The sequence below is a fragment of the Acanthopagrus latus genome, unplaced genomic scaffold (assembly GCF_904848185.1).
Source record: "Acanthopagrus latus isolate v.2019 unplaced genomic scaffold, fAcaLat1.1, whole genome shotgun sequence".
Taxonomy (NCBI): domain Eukaryota; kingdom Metazoa; phylum Chordata; class Actinopteri; order Spariformes; family Sparidae; genus Acanthopagrus; species Acanthopagrus latus.
In genome coordinates this window covers 309741-335475 of record NW_023504055.1, presented here as the reverse complement: position 1 = coordinate 335475, position 25735 = coordinate 309741, and the positions used below count along the sequence as shown (strand labels likewise).

Here is a 25735-nt window from a genome sequence, read left to right as displayed (position 1 = left end):
AAAAATGTTCATGACACAATGAATGCATTCGTCACTCAGCTGGGTATTTACATGAGATTATAGAGTTGAATATCCAGCGGTCACAATGATCGCGTTGGAGTTCAGGCCCTTCTAGTGTTAAAAAGAAGCATTTTGCCCATTAAAAAAAAAAAAAAATCTGTTTAAACTAGATACATATCGGGGTGTGTGTCGTTTTGTTTCTGCATCGTTTCTTTGTTTGCAGCATTTTGTTGTTGCATGTGTTTTGCGTGTCGTTGGCTCTGCATCGTTTATGTATGTAGGCCTATTTGCAACGTTTGGCCGTTGCTGCACGTTTGCCCTTACCGGCCACCGTACTACACGACCTCTGTATGAAACTGATTTTCCCGATACTGTTCAGTGTGACGACTTTTGTACTGATACCGTTCAGTCTGACAATTTATTCCTGATGTTGTTCAGTGTAACAACTTAGTTACTGATGTGTTCAGTGTGACAGTTTTTATCCTGAGGCAGTTCAGTGTGACAAGTTTTTTTTCTCAGGCCTTTTGGTCCGATGACTATTTTCCATGTGGCTGTTTGGTGCGAGTGTGACAGAACTTTTCCTGAGACCTTATACCTTTTCATCTGAGGTCTGACGCTGAAGCCAGATCCTGAGGATGTCCTAAAATGTACACCGTACAGGAGTAGACTGTAAGGTACAATCACTGTGAAGTCATTGTGTCTTTGCTTGGTAGAAACTAGGTGATAACAGTAGACTGGCAGTTATCATCAACTGTCATTTGTGTGGAGCTGTTTTATATGATTGTTAGAGCTGAAGTGAATGATGGAACCATGACATGACACACGCTCTTTTTGTTCTTTTGTTACTCGTAGGAATCGGTCAGGGTGTTCCCGTCGTGGCCGTCATCTTTGAGGGGGGTCCCAGTGTGATCCTGACCGTGCTGGAGTACCTTCAGGAGAGCCCTCCCGTCCCAGTGGTGGTGTGTGAGGGGACCGGCCTCGCTGCTGATATACTAGCCTACGTCCACAAGCAGACAGAGGAGGGAGGGTACAACACGCACATGTGCACGCACACACACACACACACACACACACACACACACACACACACACACACACACACACACACACACACACACACACACACACACCAATGTAGAGGAAAAGTAGGTGGGGGAAAGAAAATGAGCAAACAAAAAAAGAATTTGACACTACAGAAGTATTTATTCGTTTAAGGTATAATGAAGGAACAGTAATATTAATATTAATCATGACACACCTGACATTGAATTGAATAACATTTTGTGAAATTAAGATTTCAGTGCATGTTCTCTTCAAGAACATTCATAGAAGATTCATAAACCAAAATGGCAGTACAATGCTGTTTGTAATGACTTATTTACTGTGTTTTCAGACAGAGATGTTACTTGTTTTTCCCATTGCCTTTAACGTCAGTGTCGTTGGTGGTGCTCATCTATTTTTATCCTAGAAGGATTTCTAACAGCCTAACCACAGCCCAGTGTGTTACAAAACAGCCTAAAATAGCCGTGTGGGTTTTGAGAAGCGTGACTGTAATCATGTTATACTGTAATTCTTCTGCAGAAGACTTCCTGACGGAGTGGAGACCGACATTATCGCAACCATTAAGAAAACCTTCAACTTTAGTCAGCGCGATGCCATCGACCTCTTTCAGACTTTGATGGAGTGCATGAAGAGCAAAGAACTGGTACATTCATGCACATTCATCACATGTGTCAACCTCTTATCATTCAGGTTCCCTTTTTATATCTCCATTTCAATGACAGTGGAATAAATCCTGGTCAGAGTTGCTTAATAAACTTCCTGAAACACAAAAGCTTCAGAAGAAGTAAAAGGAAATGAAGCTGCTGTTAACTCAATGAAGCAGTCTTGGCATTGCCACAGAGACGACTGTGAATTACTCCGGTTTTGTGTTTGTAAATTAATGTATCACATATCACAAACCCGTGAAACATCTGGAGAACGTCTGTGGGAAAACTAAGTGCTATCTTGTTTCCTGGAAAACAGTTAAATGTGTTCCGCGTCAGCTCCGAGGAACACCAGGACCTCGACGTAGCAATTCTGAGGGCTTCACTCCAAGGTTAGTGCCTGACTTCTCTCTAAACTTCTTTGAGAGAGTAAAAGTCACAAAAGTTGATTTGATCTATTCATATGCTGGGTCTGCTGGCATTGGGAGATTGAGATTTCAAGACTCTGTAATGTTTTTGTTCTGGTATAGCTATGCTTTGAGAACAGCTTTCCCCCCTGTGTGCCCTTCTCTTTGTGTTCCTCAAGAGATCATATTGCTTGCATTCACAGGGCCTCCGTATTCCAGCACAGTCAGTCGCTGAGCTGCATATTTCAGTCTTTTCATCCCTGCAGTCTGTTGAAGAAAGAGAATAACTGGACATTCACCTGTGCTCTTCCTTTTTTCTGTATGCTTTAGAAGAGGAGGAAAAATACACACCAGCCTGTACTTTATTTCAACTACAAAGCAAATGTTTCAAAAGAGGGCAGGGGTTGTCGTGCTGAATGTGGCAGGGTGTGGCAAATTGGTGCCAGCTTCAGACAAAAGCCAGTAATTTGTGATTGACTGCAGCTGATCGATAGTCTGGAGAAACAGGCTCAGACGCTCAAAAGACAAACCGCCCTGTGACTGAAAAAGCCCACCCAGGCAAATATTTGTTGGCCTGAGGCGCAGTCATCTTGGTGAAACAGTAACTCATCCTCTCGAAGACCATTGAGTGCTGCCATTTCTCTCGTCCATTATGATTGAATTCAATTAACAGGCAGGATATTAAATGGGAAGTTAAGAGGAAAAGCTGTTGCTGAATATACTGTAGAATACTTGCTGTGAAAGCTGAGGTTATGAAGAAGTCAGGTTTACAGATTTTCAGTCCAAACTCCTTTTGAGTTTCTTATTTGACCTACATAGTGATTATGATTGTTTGATACACTCCTTGATAATAAAGGGTAATTAATCAAGGGCGATTAATAACACACTCATAAATGGGGCACCACCTCCAGTCTTTATCTATGTGACTAATCCGGAGGTAATTAATCAAGATCCAACTGTACAAGTTTGACTCAAACAGTTAAGATTAATCTCAAATCAGTTTCTTAGATCTCAAAATCTATATTTAATCTCCTATCCTGAAGCCGTGAATACATGATTTACATGATCCCATCGATTTCCCACATCAATTAAACTTGCACAGACAACGACATGTGTTATGTTTATTAACTAGATGCAGAGTAAATGATGTGAGGTAATAATTCAAACGGGTGACAACAAGTAACAGAAAATGTGAAGATTGTGGGAGTAAGTTATTGATCAGATGAATTATAAACGATGGTGGATTTTAGTGTAATGAGCCGTTAACCATGAAACTATGGGAGTAATTTCTATGGGACGATGTGTGAAATTTATTTGAATTTATGATCTATATACTCGAAGCTTCACAAACACCAACTCTGATTTCATTCTCTTGTGACTCCTGTTGTGTATGGAAAGTCAGCCTACTTTGTTGAAGATGGAGAGTTCCAAGGATCCAGATTTTCTGGATCAGGTCTCAGTTTGGCTGCGGATCTGCAGCGGCAGCTTAGCAGCTGGAAGGTGACGTCGTCCCGGTTCAGACGAGGAGACCAGATGACACTCTCCCAATCGTCTTCTGGATCATCCAAATGCTCTCTAGCGAACTTCAGACAGGCCTGCACATACTGGCTTCAGCAGGGGGACACGTTTGGCACTGCAGGATTTGAGTCCCTGGCGACGTAGTGTGTTACTGATGGTAGCCTTTGTTACTTTGGTCCCAGCTCTCTGCAGGTCATTCATTAGGTCCCCCCGTGTGGTTCTGGAATTTTTGCTCACCGTTCTTGTGATCATTTTGACCCCACGGGGTGAGATTTTGCGTGGAGCCCCAGATCGAATGAGATTATCAGTGGTCTTGTATGTCTTCCATTCTCTAATAACTGCTCCCACAGTTGATTTCTTCCCACCAAGCTGCTTACCTATTGCAGATTCAGTCTTCCCAGCCTGGTCTACAATTTGGTTTCTGGTGTCCTTTGACAGCTCTTTGGTCTTGGCCATAGTGGAGTTTGGAGTGTGACTGTTTGAGGTTGTGGACAGGTGTCTTTTATACTGATAACAAATTCAAACAGGTGCCATTACTACAGGTAACGAGTGGAGGACAGAGAAGCCTCTGAAAGAAGAAGTTACAGGTCTGTGAGAGCCAGAAATCTTGCTTGTTTGTAGGCAACCAAATACTTATTTTACCAAGGAATTTACCAATTAATTCATTAAAATGAAAGATTCTTTCCCCCCATTCTGTCTCTCATAGTTGAAGTGTACCTATGATGAAAATTACAGGCCTCTCTCACCTTTTTAAGTGGGAGAACTTGCACAATTGGTGGCTGACTAAATACTTTTTTGCTCCACTGTACACAGTTAATGAGGCTTTACTTGCCTGGGAATTCATAAGTGTTTATGTGTGCATGTTTACTCACGGCTGTACCTGTGTATTTCAGGCACAAATGCGACTGCCTTCGGTCAGCTGGTCCTGACTCTGGCCTGGGATCGGGTAGACATTGCCAAGAATCATGTGTTTGTGTACAGACAGCAGCTCCTGGTACGTGTTTTGTGTGTGTGTGTGTGTGTGTGTGTGTGTGTGTGTGTGTGTGTGTGTGTGTGTGTGTGTGTGTGTGTGTGTGTGTGTGTGTGTGTGTGTGTGTGTGTGTGTGTGTGTGTGTGTGTGTGTGTGTGTGTGTGTGTGTGTGTCAGTGTCATTGCTAATGAGAGGATGGATCATATTTATTTGTTTTTCTTGCATGGTTTGTTATTCGGCTGTATTCTCCCTCATCGTGTTTGTTTTATAAATAATAATTTGCTATAAAAGTATGCTTCAAAACAGCATGTTTATCTTTTGTTTGAGTGTTTAGGTGAGCTCTTTGGAGCAAGCAATGCTGGAAGCGCTCGTGATGGACAGGGTGGATTTTGTCAAGCTGCTCATGGAAAACGGTGTGAGCATGCACAGCTTCTTGACAATCAGTCGGCTGGAGGAGCTCTACAACACGGTAACGTGATGACACATGCGCCAGAATAAAAGAGATCGACTATCTGTCAAGAAGGGTTGTTAATGTTTTTGTATCTTCTGTTCTAGAAACAACCAAGCAGCAACCCAACTCTCCTGCAACTGGTTAGAGACATCAAACAGGTACAATTTGTCTCCTTCATATCATTTTTATAGGTTAACTTTTATCCGTCTCTTCAGTCTCATGCATCATTTTGTTTCTGTGTCTTTCCCTGTAGAGTCATCTGCCTCCAAACTATAATATCACTTTGATTGATGTGGGTTTGGTTATTGAGTACCTGATGGGCGGGACTTACAGGTGCAACTACACCAGGAAACACTTCAGAATTATTTACAACAATCTCCACGGCAGCAACAGGGTGCGTTTGAACTTCTGCATTTCCTGCAAATTCTTTGTAGAAATGTCAAAAAAATATTTTATGTTAAACCCAATATAATCCCCTCCCATACAATTAAAGGAATGAGGCTGATGAAAACCTGTCTCATCTAAGGAGGCACTGTAAAGTGGGGAAAAAATAAAAGTTTGCTTCTTCTGTTCTTCCACCTCCTCCTAGCTTGAGTCTACTGTCGAGCAGAACAGAAAGAGAAGCAAAGAAGTGATTGTGGACATAGACGACCCAGAAGCGCAGCGGTTTCCCTACCCTTTCAATGAGCTGCTGGTGTGGGCTGTGCTGATGAAGAGGCAGAAAATGTCGCTCTTCTTCTGGCAGCACGGCGAGGAGAACATGGCAAAGGCACTGGTGGCCCGTAAGCTCTGCCGGTCTCTGGGCTACGAGGCCAAGAAGAGTGACATGGTGGACGACACCTCGGAGGAGCTCAAGAAGTACTCGAAGTATGTCTGTGTGGCTTTGATTACATGTTCTCCCATCAGTGAGTAAAGGTATGAACTGAATCCTCTGTCCTGATGTATTTCAGTGATTTTGGCACATTGGCGGTGGACCTGCTGGAGCAGTCGTTCAGGCAGGATGAGGCCATGGCTATGAAGCTGCTCACCTATGAGCTGAAGAACTGGAGCAACTCCACCTGCTTGAAGCTGGCCGTCTCCTCCCACCTGCGGCCATTTGTGGCTCACACCTGCACCCAGATGCTGCTGTCAGATATGTGGATGGGAAGGCTGAACATGCGCAAGAACTCCTGGTACAAGGTTCATGTTTCATTTAGATTTTATTTTTGGTAACAAACAAGAATCTCGGGGAGTGTGTGTGTGTGCATGAATCAGTGTGTTGTCTGTGGGCAGCCTAATACAAATATTAAGCCATTCTGTCTTGGTTTAAAATGAAACTCTCACCAAAAAGCAACCAAGGCTTTATTTGTGATTGAAAATGAGTCAAACCTTTGTGTAAACGCATAATTACGACGAAAGAGGCACTTTTAAGATTTACTGTAGTTTAGTTTTTGGGCAAGCTAATTTTCAATGGGATGCACTCATCAAAATCGCTATTTTTTAAACAGTAAGAAGGCTCGACACAACCTGAAACTTTGCTCGTAGTATCACCAGGGTCTCTACACATGAACACCAGCATTGCAAACACTGTTTGCGTGCACAGAGTTTACTAAAAAGAAGGTTTTTGCTAACTCCCGTCAGCAGTAGCAACTCTGGTGTGGCTCCGTCATAGCAGACAAAGTGTCGATGCCCAAGCGTGACCTAACAGGCAGGCTTGAGGAGTGGTCCACCGTCACTCTCTTGCCTGTTAGGTTGCACTCGGGGGTCGACACTTTTTGTCTGCTATGACGGAGACCCTGGTGATACTACGAGCAAAGCAGTTGTGTCCAGCCTTCTTAGTGTTTTTGATGAATGCCCCTGCACCCCATTGAAAATTACCTTGCCCAAAAATGAAACAACGGTAAATCTTAAAAGTACCTCTTTCATCGTAATTATGTGTTTACACGAAGGTTTGACTCGTGTTCAATCACAAATAAAGCCTTGGTTGCTTTTTGGTGAGAGTTTCACTTAAAGACAGGGGACCCAAAGCAAACACTTGTATGGAAGCCGCTTGTATTGGTTAGATGTCAAATGGTACCGGATCCAAAGTCCCCTTAATTGACTGCCCATCGTGCTCAGAATATTAGATTGGTCTCTCTCAGACCTCTCGTCCAATCTTCTCCCAGCTGTTCTGTTGTAGCTGTCGTCTCTGTAGCGGGACAAAACAACATTGTAAAGATGTTTTTAAACTTCTAACCAGCTGTCATGTCCTCTCCTCAAAAAGTTCTACAATTTTTTTAACTTTTTCCTCCTTCACTGCAGCCGTGCCTTAACTAGGAAAAAAATGAATGGATAAAAACAAAATATTTAAATTATCGAGAAGCCACAAAACATGGACAATGAAGCACTTGGACTGTATTAGTGTGTGTGTTTATAATTCAAAGGACTTTGTAAACATAAACAGCAGCATCCACCCGCATGCATGCGTTTTTTGTCTCTAGGTGATTCTGAGTGTGTTGGTGCCTCCTGCCATCCTACTGTTGGAGTACAAGTCCAAGGCTGAGATGGCTCACATCCCTCAGAGCCAGGACGACCACCAGATGACCATGGAGGACAGCAAACACAACTTCCAGAACATAGCTGAAGTCATCCAAATGGTTAGGTTTACTAAGATGTTCTGGTTTGGTGTTTTTATCCAGTTGCTTTGTTTCCGTTTTCCTTTTTTATTTTGAAAATATGATAAAATATGATCTCTCCTTTACTTTGAAGTCATCTGAACAGCCTGCATTAAAATAAATCATTTTAGAAACAACTGGTTCAGGAGCCACTGGATTTCATCTCTGCTTTTTGCGGACAGTGCTGTCTTGTTGACTCTGTCGAGCCGGGACCTCCAGCATGTTCTGGGGCGGTTTGCAGCCGAGTGTAAAGCAGCTGGGATGAGAATCAGCACCTCCAAGTCTGAGGCCATGGTTCTCGACCAGAAAAAGGTGGCTTGCTCCCTCCGGGTTGGGGGAGAGTTCTTGCCTCAAGTGGGGGAGTTCAAGTATCTTGGGGTCTTGTTCACGAGTGAGGGAAGGATGGAGCGTGAGATTGACAGGTGAATCGGTGCAGCGGCCACAGTAATGCGGTCGTTGTATCAGTCTGTCATGGTGAAGAGAGAGCTGAGCCGGTCAATCTACGTTCCTACCCTCACCTATGGTCATGAACTTTGGGTCATGACTGAAAGAATAAGATCCCAGACGTCTGGTTTCCTCCGCAGGGTGGCTCCCTTAGAGATAGGGTGAGGAGCTCTGTCACCCGGGAGGAGCTCGGAGTAGAGCCGCTGCTCCTCCACATCGAGAGGAACCAGCTGAGGTGGCTCGGGCATCTGTATCGGATACCCCCGGGACGCCTCCCTCAGGAGGTGTTCCTGGCATGCCCCACTGGGAGGAGACCCCGAGGAAGACCCAGGACACGCTGGAGTGACTATGTCACTCGGCTGGCCTGGGAACGCCTTGGGATCCTCCCGGAGGAGCTGGAGGAAGTGTCCCGGGAGAGGGAAGTCTGGGTGTCCCTGCTCAGCCAGCTGCCCCCGCTACCCGGCCCCGGATAAGCAGAAAAGAAAGTGGATGGACGGATGGCATTCTAAAAACCATATCCAAATTCACCACAACGTTTAAAAAAACAATTCTCCATTGTTGAAGTGATGTTAATTAATGACCTGTAAATATATACCTCTTGTATAAGAAGAATAGCCTCATACATATTCATAGAAAAAATGTTTTAAGACTTTCTTTGCATTTTTGGCCTGAAATTCCTCTTTTGTTTGTTTTGTTTTGATTCAGTCATTTATTTGCTTACTTTCTGTCGCTCACATTCTGTTTTTTGAATTTGTGCTCTCTCTCTGTCCGTTTCTATTTTCTCTCCTCACTGTGGCTTGCTGCTGTTTAATTTGGGCCTTTGAACCTCTCTGCAGGATGTATTCAAAGAGGCCAGATCCCACGACCACGTAGAAGCAAAGAGCGAAACAGAGACACACATTCACTCCAGGAACCTGCCCTTAACCAGGAAAATTTATGCCTTCTACCACGCTCCCATTGTCAAGTTCTGTTCCAACACGGTAGGTAGATTACAGAAGAGAACATACACACTCATACAGTCATCTGCTCACCTGCTCATCCATCCGACCATCTATTCTATGGTGGTTTATCTGGGTAGGATTCTGGGTAACAGCATCTACAAGGAAGAGGGTGTTGCTAGCCAGGAGCAGTCGCCGAACACGCATTGTTTGTGTTTTTGCACTGAAAATAATCGGGGTGGAATGGTTCACAAAATCCACGCTTTGGTTCCAATCACGGTTTTGTGGTCATGGTTTTCGGTTCGGTTCAGTATACGCTGATCGTTAGGAAAATCACTTAAGTCTTGTATTGTCAGGTTAAAACTTGAAGAATGAGGCAGTCTGACATTTGATACATCATTGTGACAGTCGGGTTAAAAAGTAGGTAGATTCTGGCACTGCAAGACAGGTGATATTGCTAGTTCCAACAAGAAAGTTATCTTTAACAAATGCTAAGAACAAATAGTTATTCACTGTCACTAATGTAATGTAATGGGCAGTCACAGTCAGGAAACTTTCAGTAGCCCTGGAGGTCCATCTGTCACTAGTAAGCACTACATGCTATGTCAGACAGCTCTTTAACAACTCCTCGTCGGGTCTCTTCATAAATTGTGGAAATTACCGTGTTGCTGAGGTGTTTGCGGGAGGGCGTTTTATTTTATATCGTGGCTCGAGTGTTTTAATCACACAAACAAATCCCGCACCCTCCACCACAGCCAAAGGCTGCATATCTTACCCCACTCACCCCATTCCTTTGGTTATACATGTTGGCCCGTCTGACTCGTCACTGTAAGGCAGTTTAAAAGCTGCGGGGAGCAGAAGTTGTCCTGTCTACTCTCTCTCTTTCCTCCCTGCACTGCCAGTTGTCTCACCGGGATGATTCTCCACAGATGAGCTGACATGTTAGTCGTGTTACTGTCGGCATAAACAACATGTGTGGCACAATGCTTGCACACTGTCACACTGTTGTCAACAACTTTCATACCACCATCATCGTAGGTCACTCTAAATGCAAAGTGGTCCCATACAGCAGACCTATACAGTGCTGCTGGTGCATCTTCTATCTCCGACTCCTTTCCACTCGCATCGCCCACAAACGTCTCCACAGCTGACCCAAAGATACTCTATTACTTTCTGCTACACCGCTCCGCGTCTTCTTCTTGTTTACTGGCGGTTGGCATCCAGCTCAGTACCGCCACCTGCTGCTCTGGAGTGTACACACTCCGCCTCGTTAGTAAATGAGAAAAAGAAGTTGAGCGTGCCTATGAACTGAACGGTACACACACGCCCTGAACCGTGACAAGCGTACTGGATGGGACAGATTTTTTTGATGAGCCGTTCCACCCCTAGAAAATAAGATTTACACCAACCACCCTGCAGAGATACAGATAATGCTACTGTTTACAGGGCATTCCCACCACAGGAACTTTCCCAGAGGACCAAGAACCTTTTTTGTGGGAATACATTTATTTACTGTAGGATCATCCCTGGTGTCAATGTTCCTGTTCAGGATGTATTTCTTAAAGTATTAGCAGAGCTTGTAGTGCTGAAAGTCACTTGAATTTAAAACCCAAGTGCTGCAACAACTCATATATAAATTGCCTGTCTCGATGGACATTTACAAAGTTTCCCACAGTCTGCGGGATGGTTGACCTATGCTTCACACACACAGGGGACTGTGTTAATTCACATTTAGAAGTGTTATTCTGTGTTACTATAAGGTAACTGATTATTGCAGCTTTAAATGAGGGCTGTGTTTTAAAATTCCCATGTCTATTTCTTACGTAATTCCCTCATCCCTCCCCTGTGAAAGCAGGCTTTGTCAGGAACTGTGATTTCACTTGAGACCTCGAAGCTGAAGTTTGTCTTCTCTCACACGGGCCCTATCCACACAGCTAACCACCAGCTGAGCTCTGAGACCTCAGGGGCCTTCGTCAAGACTATTTGCTTCTGACTTTAAGTGCCACGATGTGATTCAGCCCCTCCAGAGGGCCTCAACTGACCTTGTCTCAAAATATTTCAGAGAGAGGAACACATGACAGTTAACATCTATGTCCAACTTATCTTACGTACTGTCTATCTAAATTGCTCACATTTGTAAGGTTTAAGAAATGTATACGTAGAATAAGCATTTCCTATGATATTTCAGGGTTGTTAAAGAGTGTTATTGTTGTGTCTGCGATTGTCAGCTCTTCTACCTGGGCTTCTTGATGTTCTACTCGTATGTGGTCCTGGTGAAAATGCCTGAATGGCCTTCTCCTCAAGAGTGGGTGGTCATCCTCTACATATTCACCTCTGCCATTGAGAAAATTCAAGAGGTATGTGGAACTGAAATATTTAAGACATTTAAAAATTATGACAAAGACTAACTTTGGTTAGTCCTAGTCCTTAGTTCATCTCCTGATTATTATTTCATGTTGTGCCTCTTCATCCTTACTTTTTTGTAGATGTTTATGTCTGAAGCAGGCAAAATAAGCCAGAAGATAAAGGTGTGGTTCAGTGACTATTTCAATTTGTCTGACTTTCTGGCCATCGTGACCTTCTTTATTGGCTTCGGCCTGAGAATGACTGGAGGAGAAGCCTTTGTCCCCGGGAGGACGGTGTATTGTCTCAATATCATCTTCTGGTACGTGCGACTCATGGATATCCTGGCTGTGAACCATCAAGCTGGACCGTACGTCATGATGATCGCTAAAATGGTGAGTTCTGTGAGAGAGAGGGGCACCGCTGGATGATGTAAGCAAGCAGATATCAGTGTTTTTATATGCCGTTGAAAGACTGTCATTACTTTTTCTTCCACATTTGTTTCTGAAGGTGCTCTTATATTTACACAATGCAGAAAAAAATATGTCTACCAGTGATTATTGATACATAAAGCCATGACAGTATGCAGCTTTTTAGCAATTGGTTTCAGTGTTAGAGCAGCTCCACGTTGTAGTTTAAACATAGTATTTTTATCATTTTTTAGAGGTGGATTACCTCCAAAAGCATATTGAGCGAAATGATCTGACAGTCATGACAAAACCTTGTTGATTATACTTTTTTAAAGCAGTTGTTTGTTCATTTTTGAAATGTACTTTCTTGCCCTGAAGTAATAAGCAGTAGTAAGTAGAGGCTTGTATGGTGGCCCTAAAGTTCAAATCACAACGGCAAATCAGAAAACACAACAACAAAACAGAAAACAGGAGACGCAACAACAAAACAAAAAACAGAAAACACAACAAAACAGAAAACAGGAAACACAACAACAAAACAGAAAGCAGGAAACACAACAACAAAACAGAAAACACAATAACAAAACAAACAACAGAAAACACAATTACATTAACCAAATCGGAAAAGATGGGTACCCTCAGTTCCCTTTGAACTGGAGGGACGTGGTTTACATGTTTTCAAAACATGAGCGCTGCCGGTTCGAAGGACGGAGCAGTAGAATCAGCAATGATTCAAGCAATGCTGACTCGTTTTTACCTGAAGATACACTGCTTTGTTATAATGTTCCAGGTTAACCATTTCCCCTGTTTTCAGACTTCATCCTGACTGGCTGCTATCGTTAGCTTTTCATTTAGTCTGCAGATATATAAGTTGCATCAGTCTTGTCCTCTCAAGCTAAATTAATGATGTAGTGCTGATGTTTGATCCCCAGAGTAGACGTGTGTGCAAAATTGAGACTTTCTAATTCAAAGATTGTTTCAAGTAGTGACAATGCCATCAGTTACATGTTTCTCATTTGGTGTGTCCCTCTTTCAGGTGGCCAACATGTTTTATGTTGTACTAATAATGGCCATAGTCCTGCTGAGCTATGGCATACCCAGGAAAGCCATTCTGTACCCACATGAGGAGCCCAGCTGGACGCTGGTCAGAGATGTGGTCTTCCAGCCGTACTGGATGATGTACGGGGAAGTATATGCTTATGAAATCGATGGTAAGGACTATGAGGATGGTAGGGGAGATTACGAGGGTAGCCAACACTGGTCTCTTTGGGCAGTGCGGTGCCTTTTGCTTCACCATATCGTCGACTGCCTCAACTCAGTGACAAGCGGTCTGGATGAAATGGAGCATTGAGTGTTGATCACTTGAGTCTGGCGCATTTGAAGCTTTGGTGGAACAAACAGCTGGCTGTGCCACTTAACCCGAGTAGGCTGTACCAACCTCTCACCCACAGTTGGAAATGATCACATAATTTATGACAGCTAACGTGACCTTCATAAAAACTGAGGAGGTGATAGATAGTCATTTGTCAATTAAGCAGTGTAGGTTTGTAGAAAAGGTTAAAAAAAAAACAAAAAAAAAAACGAGGAGGAAAAAAAATTATTAAACGCTAAAGGTTCAATTTTGAATAATCATTAAAAATATTCCCCTGAATAAATTCTAGTAATATAAGTTCATGTTTTTACCATATAACAGGCTACTATCATTGTAATTCCTTCCAAATCACATGAACACTCTTGGTAGAAAATACGCATTAGCGCAGCTGCGTAGGGATACAGAGGTTCTACCGTTGAGAAAATGTAGTGCCAAAAGAAAGGGAGGTCTGATGGCAACGTAAAGCGGCATGAATTTTCCCTTTACAACGTACACTTGAACTGTTAGAGATGTTTTAAGGTGAGTGGAGCGGCTCTCTACTTCTCCAAACTGAGGCTGTGCTGATCGGTGGGAACAGATCGACTATAGATATGTACTTTATATGATCCCACTTCAAAAAACCCAAACTATCCCTTCAAATTCTGTCACTTGTTATCTGGAAACAGTTCCCGAATCAAGCCTGCAAAATGCTAAAATACCTGATTCTATTTAATTTCATGGTAATATTAGTTGAAACCATATAATGAAAAACCCAGAACACATCTAATTACATGGCATTACCTATTACCTCTTCATCATTAAACTGTTACTCCAATTACCTTGTTATTTTCAAGCTGGACTAGGTAAAGATCAAGACTAAGATGTTTTGAGACCATGTAGCTTTATATTTTCGGAGGTTGCATGTGTGTGTATCCTAAAAAGCTCCTCCTCCTCGCAGTGTGTGCCAATAACAGTGAGAGCTCAGTAAAGACCCTGTGTGTGGCAGGAGTGTGGCTGACTCCTCTGCTGCAAGCAGTCTACCTCTTTGTACAGTATATCCTAATGGTCAACCTCCTCATCGCCCTCTTCAAGTAAGTGCCCTACATGTCACTGCTTTATCCAGCTGTGTTACCAGAATAATGTGTGCGTGCTCATTAGCCACGTTCTCCACATCATCATCATCATCAGTGTAATTTCTATACTCTTTGTTTTCCAGCAATGTGTATTTGCAAGTGAAGTCCATTTCTAATCTGGTTTGGAAGTACCAGCGTTACCACTTCATTATGGCCTACCATGAGAAGCCTGTCCTCCCGCCGCCCTTCAACCTGCTCTGCCATATCTACTCCCTCTTCTCTATGTGTAGGAAGAGGAAGAAGGAGAATACCTACGGAGCAAGTACGAGCACATAGTTGGAGGCATTTCGCCACTGATTGATGCCTGATGCCATTTTTCAAAAGAACACTTTGTGTTCAAAACAAAGAACATTTGGTAGGTTAAAGAAGTTAACAGTTCTTTCTTTAATTCCAGAGCTGTTGCTCACAGTGGAGGACCAAAAGAAGCTTCACGATTTTGAGGAGCAGTGTGTAGAGACTTACTTTGGTGAAAAGGATGATCAGTTTCATTCGGGGAGTGAAGAGTGCATACGTCTGACCTCAGAAAGGTGGGACTGATATTGGCCTTCTGTGGAGCCTCCTTGTAAAGGAACTAAAGTTATGTTTACTGTCACTGACATCGAGACATATTGTGCGTAAGGTGTAGCAGTTGTGCTGAACGCATTTGTTCCTCCATAAAATGGGTTTTCAAATTTCCTTTTTAAGAATTTTAAATGCTAGTTTGTTTACATGAGCTAACTGAAGTTACTCTTTGTCCTTTGCAGGGTTGAGACTATGTGTATGCAGCTAAGAGACGTAGGGAACAAGTTCAACTTTATAACACGCTCTTTGCACACTCTGGACTCTCAGATCGGTCACCTGCAGGACCTATTTGCTCCAACCGTGGACAATCTAAAGACCCTCACTGCTCAGAGGGCTTCAGAGGCCAGCAAGGTCCACAATCAGTTCACCAGGGAGCTCAGCCTGTCAAAAAACGTGGTCCTCAGCACCAGCCCCAGCGCCTTTGTCCAAACTGCTGTGGCCATTTCCCCTCCGGAGCTGCGTCTCCGAGGCCACTCACTCACCCAGATTAAGCTGACCCGTCGGGGCCTTTGCAACTCCCCATCCAGCCTGCCCAATGTGCCCTCCCCCAGGGCTCAGGTCCACATCAGCAGCACCCCTTCCCAGCCCAGTGGCTCCAGCCACCCAGAACTCGCCCTCACTGGGCTTTACCAGCAGCCCCTCAAGCCAGACAGTACCACTGTCGAATGTGGGGCGTTTGTGGGTAAGTATGAGACTGAGAGTGAGTCTGTTGTTGATGAGGAGGTGAGAAAGGATGGTGAAAACTGTAGCCCTTTTTACACAGCATCTCTGCATTTTCTCTGGAGCGGTAGTTCGCCTATTCTCTGCTGATGGTGATTCACACAGAGTGAAGCATCTCCGCCTTACCGCCTGTAATTCACACAGAAAACTGGCGCTGCGGCTCCTAGAGAGGTGTGACGGTGCACGTCATGTTGATGATGTCTGTGTTTCCCCAGGTGTTTCCCCTCTTAATCTAAACCCGCTGACAGTTTATAAACATATGGATGCTGTTATAATATGTAGCGATTGAGATACTGACCCATCAAACGTCCTGGAAAGTGACAAAGTTACATTTTTTGTGCAAATTACATACATAATCACCATCAGTAGACGGGACGCTGTCTGACTCCCTCACTCGCGGGGAGGGAGGCTGTTGTCTGGAGGGCAGTGCCCTGAGGTCTCGGTCTGGAGGGCTGATGGTTGCAGTGATTTATGTTCATCACAAATACTTGGTGAGTTAATGTTTTTGCTGGTGACAAACACTTTTTTTCGGTGGAAATGTGAGGAAGAGTCAGTAGGACAGGCGGGAGGAAGACGCTTCTCCATGTATAGCTGTGGTATTTTTTCCTCATATCAGTTGCCGAAGACAGTTACAGTTACTACATTGCTGTTGTTCGGTCCTGTAATGTTGCTTTGCGGTACATTTCTCTGTATTTCGTTGAGTGAAGGACCTGTGCAGTTATCAGACTAGTCAGACTGACAGGCCCTCGCTCCGTGCCTCCAGATTATCCATTCACACTGGGACGGCTCACCAATAATGCGGCCCTGATACTACCTCCGGAGGCGGATCAGTGCCGGAGCGAAATTTCCCCCCTCTCCACGTCCGAAACTTTCACACAGAGGAGGGTGCGGAGAATTGGCGCAGGATCCCCGCATGCAAATGGCAGTGTGACTGGGGCGAGAGTGAGTATGTATCCTACAGTTGTTTTCATCCTTAAGACTTCGGGCTCTCCTCGGCCTGTCTGCTTGCCTGCTTATGCTGCAAAGCCTGAGAATGCAAAGGGGTTAGGAAGGGGAGGCATTCTGCGATGACGAGGGCGGATCAGGCTCTCTAAGTAGACAGAGCCCAGACACTGAAGTCCCACTGACTCCTGAAGCTGAGTCATCATTGGGTGACACCCATGGAGACAGCGACCTGCTAGGTGGCACCCAGAGGACCCCACAGACGAAGGAGCAGTGAACAAAATGCATTGGGACGATCTGCCCCTCTAGCGTGGTAAGAGAGGTTTGAGTTCAAGTCTGAGCTAATGTCTACTGGGTTCTGGGGCCTGTCCATCTTCAGATCAGGGTTCCAGTGGACCTTTGACTGGTGCTTTTTACTTTTCTTTCTGTGCTTTGTCTGGATCTCTAGTCTGACCGGTTTACTCTTTGTTCCTGGGTGGTTCTGAGGTTTACACAGTTAATGTGACTGGAGCATGAATGATTGTTAGACTGGTTGAAGATTTTAGTTTTAACCATGACTGATAAAAGAATTATTTGGCAGGTGATGGTGAATCAGATGTTTGAACTTTGATTATTATACAATTGGGATGATCTGGTTGTCTTGTCACCAGGCATTCTTGATATGAATGCAACACAGTGATCACCTTAGATTTCACAGTGGGAGTAGAAAACAAATCCTAAATGCTAGAAAAACAATCATTTGTGATTGTTTTGGTGGGAAATTGTTACAGGATGCAGAAATCGAAAAAATACGTTGTTTTTTTTTTGTTTGTTTTTTTGATAATGCACCAACAACAAGGGAAGTTTTTTGAATTAGGCCAATATGGACTGACAGCATTTTCTTTGTTTTAGGACATAAAGACAGTTTGGACCTCCAGCACTCCACACCCAAAAAAGCCCCCAGCAGACAGCAAAGCCTGACTGCAGAGGCCAGATCGCAGGTGTGTGTGTGTGTGTGTGTGTGTGTGTGTGTGTGTGTGTGTGTGTGTGTGTGTGTGTGTGTGTGTGTGTGTGTGTGTGTGTGTGTGTGTGTGTGTGTGTGTGTGTGTGTGTGCTTGTCTCCAGGCCAATTATGCTGGCATCCCAAATGTTTGTTTTTGTTTTGTTTACTTGGTGTGTTGGTTCAGTGTGTGTTTCTGTCATATTTTTCTCCCATCTTGTAAATACTCAGAAGGATGTTGTCTGTCCATTGCGACACAATGCAATTGATCAATCTGTCACCTGTCAAGCTGCTGCTCGTTTTATCTACAGTATCAATACTGATTATGATATTTCATGATAATGTTATAATATAATAGCATTCAGCCTATTAAAATTAAACATATAAACCAGCTGAAAGTTTACCTTTGTTCTCCTTCTTTTGTCTTTGTCTGTAATTCTGGCTACAGGTTCAGGCTGAAAGTCACCGTCACATCAGAGCAGTCAACTCCTATGCTGGTTTTACAGAGTTTGACAGAAAACCAGCTTTTCTCCACCCTGACTCCAGTAAGCCTACAAAAAAAAGCCCAGAAATCAACAGCGGCAGTGACATTCTCACACTTTCACTGTTACAGCTGGTAATTGTTTGCTGTGTTTCTGCAGCTCTGACAAAGGAGGACAGGAGCAGAGTGTCAGCTGAAGACACCCCCATCCACGAGGGTCCCGGGACAGCAGTACTGGTAAGAAGTGTGTCTAAAGCAAAAACCAAACAAAACAACACACGTCTGTAGCTCGATTCTGTCATTGTTTAACCACGTCTTCTTGTTTCCTCAACAGGAAAGAGTTCAGGTCAATTCAGCCCAAGGGAGCAGCCTGTAAGTGTCCCGCTGGCTAACATGATGTACACACACACATATGCATGTAAAACTGATGTGTCTCTGTTGTCTCTTTGCTGCAGACGAGCCCCTGGAGAAGATGCACTAAGCGGTAAGCTGTGTGGTTTCACCGTAGTGCTTTAGTCTGTTCACACTCGTTCTGTCCTGATCTGCAAGTCCAGCTGCATTTACACAGATGCTGTTATCAGAGTGACTTTCACTCTTTTACACGTTTGTGTTTGATAAAATCAAACAGGGATCTCCCATGAAAACCCTTTTCCAGTGTTTTTTTTTAACCAGAGAGTGACCTTTGCTGTACGTAGACTCGAAGTGTGATGGACAGTTGTTTTTTTTTACTATGTTGACTTTTTCCAAACCAGGCGATTAATTATGTAATTAAGAAAACAGTCAGTTATTATTATTATTATTATTATTATTATTATTATTATTATTATTATTATTATTATTATTATTATTATTATTATTATTATTATTATTATTATTATTATTATTATTATTCACTAATAATTAATAACTAATTGCAGCCCCACTCCTGCATTCTGTTTGACATAAATAAATGAATGGATCATAATAAGTGATGTGCCTAGATAAAATTATCTTTGTTGTTGTTATTGATGAGAAAAAAGGAGATAAAAAAACATAAAATGCATGTAAAACATTATACATCTGTTTTCTATTAGTCCTTCTGACTTTGAGTTAAAGAGTGAGTAACAAATCATTTATGTAGCCTCCAAATACAAATCCAAGAGGATAATTACAAATACAGATACTTTTTTTTTTTGCTTAGTAATTATTTCCAGGAAATAAAAGAGTTGCATTGAGCTTCAGCTGTTTTGTGCTGTTGTTGTGAAGCAGATCAGAGACCTCTGCTGGTGGATGCTGGAACAACTCAGATTATGTCTGTTCAGTTAACACATTCAGATGATTTATTACCACTGTCATGTTTAACAACAACATACCCGCCCCCCCCAGCTATTGGCTCACCTGTCAAACCCATGGAAAACTACCAGTACTCAGGTGAGACATGGAGAATATATATCATGTTTTCATGGATTTCCAAAATCAATGCAGACTGTATTCTGTTCACTCTTCTTCTGCACTTGTCTTAAACTGTTTATATGTGTTTGTGTTACTTCTTGTAGCTGTGGAGCGCAACAATTTGATGAGGCTGTCCCAGAGTATACCCTTCACCCCCGTGACCCTGAGAGGTAAGTCTGGGTCACAGCATAGCGTCAGACATGTCTGGTCAGGTGAAAATCCTGCTGACACTTCTGAGAAACAAGAGTTGGATAACAGTTGGAAAATGAGGACGTTTTGTGGCAGATAAGAGATGTGGTTCGTGCATTGTTTTCATTGCACCAAGCAAGTGCATCATACAGAAACCAGTTATTAGTCTGATTATGATTTTAAAATGCCATGAAGCAAAATTTTAACTATCATCGTGTGATGCTTTGACAGACATAATACAGTTATCAGTACTGCAACAAACTATAATCTTGGGTCTTGGACAAAATTAGAGACAATATGTAAAAAAAGAGAAGCGAGTCTTGTTGAGAGTAAAGGGGTTTGAAGTTTAAACACATAAATCCATTGTTTGTTAATTGTGTGTGCCAATTTGGACTGAATCTCTTATTACCTCTTATTCAATTAAATATGTTATATAACTGAGGCTAATTTAGCTTTTACACATCACCATAATTTTACCAGAGTCCAACACTACTGAGACGACGGCTACAGCTCCTCTGCTAAGCTAGGCTAGTTACCTACTAGCAGCGCTTCTTGAACTGGGGTTAGCCTTCTTTTTAACTTCATTACGATTTAACGACTGTCTTATTTTAGTGATATACTAAACTTCTCCTTAAAATGTTGGAACGTCGAAATAGATGAATTTTTCAATAACAGGAAACCGGGAAAAGGGTGTAAATGAACTTGGCTAAGGGTCTTGCACGCTAGCCTTAACTGGCCAGATTGCAATCACAGTAGTTTGGTGATTTCCTATCAGTTTTTCGGTTCTTGAACATTTTCTATGCCATTTTTTAAGCACATTTTTAGACCCTGAAAGCAAAACAGGTAAACAGATACAAACGTATTAGACTCTGGTCTTTACTCAGTTCTGGAGATGTAGTTATTACCTCTTGGCTTTGTAGGACTGTACAGCAAAACACAAAACCGTGGAAATAACTGACTAAATTAAATGTTAGAGCAGCATCCTTCCTTCCACGGTGCACACCGTTGCCGCGGTTAGCTACTTGGTGTTTATTAGTCATTTCTAGATGGTAACTCACGAAAAGATCGGGACAGATTGATCGCTAACTCAAGCTACGATCTTTCCGACAACCCTAAGCGTGTCTACTCCTAACCTGATGTTAACCGCAGTGTCGTCACATTATGTAACATAATTAGTTTGTGCGCGCACAAGAACTGAGTTGGATGGCCCTGGCTGACAAACCTAGAAAAAGAACCGTCTCTGTGTTACACTGAACAGGTAATATCACCATCACCTTGTAATGCAATGTTCTTGGTTCAGATCCACACCTGAGACACTTTTGTACTTCACATCATCACATGCTGCTCTGTGCTTCTGCAGGTGAGCCGGTGACTGTGTACCGTCTAGAGGAGAGTTCCCCCAACACCATCAACAACAGTATGTCTTCCTGGGCCCAGTGGGGCCTCTGTGCCAAAGTAGAGTTTCTCAGCCAGGAGGAGATGGGTGGAGGACTCAGACGGGCCCTCAAGGTGCTCTGCACGTGGTCAGAGTACGACATCCTGAAGCCAGGACATCTGTATATAGTCAAATCCTTCCCTCCCGAGGTGGTCCAAACCTGGTGGAGCATCTACAAGGAGGACACGGTGCTGAACCTTTGTCTCAGGGTAGGAGGACAGACAGAGACCGATACAGACACACTCACACTTAATCTTACATTTTACTCATTTACACTGATGAGCTTCACAGAATCTGTTTGCTGTGCTCAGCAGGTTAGGTTAGATACAGTTTGCAGGATGGAATTGGTCTGTGGAAAATTGCATCCACTAAATATGTCTGACTTTGCCACTGACAGGCTGAGGTGTTTATTTTGTAAGTGTCTGACAACTTTACAGAAATGATTCTTTATAGTGAGACCTTTTGTCAAATAATAAGCTTCTTTTTGTAACCAGAAGCCAGAAGTCTCGTTCAAGGAGAAGTCTGGCTCTGAAATCTCCAGAGAGGCTGTTTCAAGAAGACAGCGGTGGAGAGAGTTGGAAAGAGGGAAAGAGCTGCCAGCAGGAGTTTATCTTCCAGGTCATTGCTGAGCAGTAACTTGGGACTTCCCCTTGAACGAGACTTGAGACTCTGGTCTAACCACAGATCTTAATATTTATTAACGTTTTCTCGCTCTCAACTTTGACTGTCATTGCTGCCTCAGAGGATTACATTATAGCCATGTCTTGGCTGCCAGCATGAGTCGATCTGCTGGAATGACTCCAAAACCTTTGGTTACATGTAAATGTAAAGCCTGTGTTTAAATGTACTGGAATTCCCCTTTTAATGATCAAATAATCAGCTGTCACTCATAGATTGTTGCTATTAAGACATTAGATGGAGCAGAATTTACTGTAATACATAACCCTAGAAACCCCCCCACTAAATTGCTTTACTGTTTGTTCTTGTGACCTTTATTCTTGTTGTTATATCTTCAGCGTCTATATTGGGAACAGCTCTCACACCTACGCTAACGTAGGACATTAATATTAGACCTGTTATGATATGTTGTCCTGCGTCATTACAGGAAATTCAGCAACAACGAGCTGCTCAGAAACTGACATTTGCTTTCAACCAAATAAGTCCGAAGACTATTCCTTACTCACCGAGGTAAGCGCGTTCATTTTTTTATTTGTTTCCCTGTTGGACTGTTTTGCTCAGCTCATGGTGGTTTGGCAGAACATCAGTGTCAATATGAAGCCGTCCTTCACCTGATCTAATGAACACTGCTTTGACTGTGTTGCCATTGTTCCTTGTGCTGAGCTAACTGTCAGCTGGACAGACAGACAGACAGACAGACAGACAGGAGAGTGATATCAATCTTGTTGTCTAACTCAGTGTTCCCAAAGTGTTGAATCATTCAAGCATCAAGACCTTTGTAAACTGATGACATTATTCAGTCAAGGAGTTGTTTACCTTTGTTTACCTTTTGTAACATTCTAATTTCATGAAAGCTGAAATCACTTAGCATGCAGCTTGTTAGGACGCAATTCTTTCTTTATCTTTAACGCCTCATGACTAAAGGAAATTCTGAAACTGACCAGGAGAATTTTTGGGGACGTTACGTGTTCAAGTCTCTGCTCTTGTGAACCATTACCCTGAACCCAGAGTGCTCTGTGTGTTCAGGTTTCTGGAAGTGTTTCTGCTCTACTGTCACTCTGCTGGACAGTGGTTTGCTATAGAGGAGTTCATTACCGGAGAGTTCAGGAAGTTCAACAACAACAATGGAGAGGAGATCAACCCCACTAACCTGCTGGAGGAAACCATGCTGGCCTTCAGCCACTGGACCTACGAGTACACCTGTGGAGAGCTGCTGGTACTCGACCTGCAGGGTAAAAGACTGTCAGCATGCTGACATGTCACCACACTCAGTCATTTATAAGAGAAGTTTCCTGTTTCTAGTTTTAAATGGCACTTACTCACGTAGATTGGCCTTTATCTCCAGTGACTTCCTGTTGAGGGTTATATTGATGTCATGATATTAAAGCTTGTGTGTTGGTGTTGGTGATTCTCTGAAGGTGTTGGGGAGATTCTGACGGATCCATCCGTCATGAAGAGCGGTGAGAAGGGGTAAGTGCCCTTTTTAAATGTGTTCTGTCAGCTTCTTCTGGCTGAATTATTTTAACATGAAACAAGGAAGGATTAGTTGATCGATCAGCATCTATTTTGGCAATCGATTAATTAAGTAAGTCTTTTTTTTTTTTTTTATGAAAACATAACTTAGTTTCAGCTTCTCACCTGCGATTTGCTGGTTTTTGGTCTTAAATTGACTGTTGCTCAGATTTTTTGTCCAGTAATATTTATATTTATATAGGACTGCTGTGTGACTCTTGCAGATCATACAATATGATATTTGGACCTGCCAACCTGGGGGATGATGCCATTAGGAACTTTTGCTCAAAGCACCGCTGCAACTCCTGCTGTTGGAAACTCAGACTTCCTGGTGAGGAATAGTACACCACAGAGTTTGCATCACAAATATTCGCACCGTCTTCATATTACAACCTACAGACGCACTCTGATAAGGTGTTATTTCTTCTTAAAAGCTCCTCAGGTCCATCTCCCACTGTGAAGGCAGTCCTTCACAAAAGAGCACAGGAGGTTCAAGTTTCCCCATCACACTGGTTATTTGCATCCTGTATCTATATGGAGTTTAACACAGAGACAGTTTCCCTCGTCTCTTCAGCAGATAAAAGTGAAAATAACCTCACACTTGCACTGTCACTCTGATGTATGAGGAAACATTCAAGTGAAGAACTAGAAGCAGGACACATTTCTGACTGGTGTTCATTTATTTCAGTGTGTTTGTGATTAAAAAAAGAAAAAGAAAAAAGTTAGAATAAAGATTCTGATCTGTTAAATAATGTGGACTTTTCCCCTTGTTTCCAACTCATCAGATCTAAAGCAAAATGACTACACACCAGATAAAGTGACGTTCTGACCCTAACAACACAAATACATACTCAAGAGCCATATAACAACCACATCATCATCATGAGATGCATTCTCTGGTTCCCTGCTACCCCCTTTCCTCCTCAGTTGGCAGTCTCCTCCTTTTTCAGTGATTCAAAGACTCAGTTTCTAAACTTGGTGAAATTATTTCAGATGTTTAGGATCGGTAGGTATTGAAATATGTATATTTTCAACAGTAGTCTATAACTTGAATAAAAAAATTAAGCTCTAGTGTAATTGATGAATTAACTTAACTCCAGGATTCACTGGCCCAACCAAGAGACCCATCATCAACAGTCTTAAGTGCTAGTTACTGAAATACATCACAATTCACTCTTTTTGCGAATGTAAGCACAACATCCAGCTCAAATGTGTGTCTGAACTCTGTTACTTTTAGAGCAGTGACAAAATACAAATTACTCATGCCTTTAGTAAGTTTCCCTGGGCAGGGACACTTAAATGTATAATGACTCAAAAGCCAATGCAAGACTGAGGAATTAGCTGAAGAAGTCTGTCCAAAGGAGAAAAAATACATTTTACCATGGCTAATTCAAATTGCAACATGTCTCTCCAGTGAGACAACATGTGTTCTGCCGCTCGTGGACACCAGTGTACTCGGTCATGTACGGTTTGAAACATTGCTTTTGGTAATTTTGGAAGGTGTGGCAAGCTTTCAATCAGTGTGTTAATATGAGAGAGCACCTGTTGGTATTTGTTTGGAAAATGTTTTGAGAAGGAGATCAGAGGCATGACTACCTCGGCTTTTGGAAATCTTTCTTTGGCCACTATAAAAATTGCCTCCAGTTCCCGTTTTACCTGCTCTCCATCCCTGGCATTTTTGTCATTGATTCCAAATGAAAGAGTGACTTTGAGGACATGATCCGTTTGCTTTGTGTTCTCCAAAATGTGCAGGGCATGGCACAATCGTGCTCCCGGGTAAGAGTCGACCTGTACTCTGCTGTCATTGCACTTTGGTAGCCGTGAAGTATTTGAGTCACCAAGTATCAGGATTGGCCTCTGGATGCTTAGCTTTTAAATGTGTCATTGTAATGCTGGTGCCTTGTAAACAGGGCTTTGTCCTCTGCCACTTGATCCAGTTTTTCCTTCAGCTTTACTTCAGCTCTCATTGCAGCATCCATATTAAAATCAACCAGTTCTTTCTTGACCCAGTTTACTGCCATGGTCCATGGCTCCTGCCAGTTTGTGCTGTCAGTAGTGAAGTGGAAATCTGCCAGTACACCCTCAAAATGTCTAGTGATAACTGCAACTGTGTCCTCAGTCCAGTCGCTGCAAGCTGTGTTAACTTGCGTGTGCACGTTCCCATCTGATGGTTTGGTTTGCACAGCCAGTCTAAGACGTTTGTAAGCATCCTTAATGTTTGTATTTTCCAAAGTTTTCCTGTTGAATTTGAAGCAGTAATAAAGGTGCTGATGAACCTTAAGATATCTTTTAAAAGATTGGCAAGGGTCTTAGGGACTGCCTTGCCTTCTGCCATATCTTCTTCTTTTTTTCTTCAAGGAATAAAAGCTTTCAAGTTCTTCAGTCTAATTTTGTTCCAAATATTCTTTAAATTCGTTTTGAATGTCTTGATTGCACAGAGGATCATTTAATAAGCTCGTGTTGAGCCTCCATGTGGTATTTTTAATTTCACCATCTAAATGTA

The 25735-nt window shown here is 42.8% G+C and overlaps 1 protein-coding gene across 26 annotated transcripts in view; it reads left to right on the top strand.

The window, feature by feature from the left end:
- Positions 1-25735, top strand: part of LOC119015885 (transient receptor potential cation channel subfamily M member 7-like) — a 48058-nt gene that overhangs the window by 16131 nt on the left and 6192 nt on the right. For 22 of the 26 annotated variants that reach the window (XR_005073603.1, XR_005073600.1, XR_005073599.1 and 19 more), the window contains exons 8-37: positions 853-1027; positions 1582-1705; positions 2026-2098; positions 4525-4625; positions 4936-5070; positions 5157-5210; positions 5306-5446; positions 5642-5919; positions 6003-6231; positions 7512-7667; positions 8966-9109; positions 11296-11424; positions 11554-11805; positions 12857-13031; positions 14130-14262; positions 14388-14566; positions 14699-14831; positions 15048-15547; positions 17419-17507; positions 17955-18051; positions 18148-18224; positions 18322-18359; positions 18443-18471; positions 19353-19397; positions 19523-19588; positions 20968-21251; positions 22148-22230; positions 22747-22952; positions 23139-23190; positions 23457-23563. Coding sequence is in view for 6 of the 26 variants with exons in the window: in XM_037091951.1 (XP_036947846.1) it covers positions 853-1027; positions 1582-1705; positions 2026-2098; positions 4525-4625; positions 4936-5070; positions 5157-5210; positions 5306-5446; positions 5642-5919; positions 6003-6231; positions 7512-7667; positions 8966-9109; positions 11296-11424; positions 11554-11805; positions 12857-13031; positions 14130-14262; positions 14388-14566; positions 14699-14831; positions 15048-15547; positions 17419-17507; positions 17955-18051; positions 18148-18224; positions 18322-18359; positions 18443-18471; positions 19353-19397; positions 19523-19588; positions 20968-21251; positions 22148-22230; positions 22747-22952; positions 23139-23190; positions 23457-23563 (4284 nt within the window). In the remaining 20 variants the exon portion in view is untranslated. Of the gene's footprint in view, positions 1-852; positions 1028-1581; positions 1706-2025; positions 2099-4524; positions 4626-4935; positions 5071-5156; positions 5211-5305; positions 5447-5641; positions 5920-6002; positions 6232-7511; positions 7668-8965; positions 9110-11295; positions 11425-11553; positions 11806-12856; positions 13032-14129; positions 14263-14387; positions 14567-14698; positions 14832-15047; positions 15548-16348; positions 16528-17418; positions 17508-17954; positions 18052-18147; positions 18225-18321; positions 18360-18442; positions 18472-19352; positions 19398-19522; positions 19589-20967; positions 21252-22147; positions 22231-22746; positions 22953-23138; positions 23191-23456; positions 23564-23666; positions 23985-25735 lie in introns of those variants that run through there. The other 4 variants (XM_037091952.1, XR_005073616.1, XM_037091954.1 and 1 more) reach the window with 4 other exon arrangements.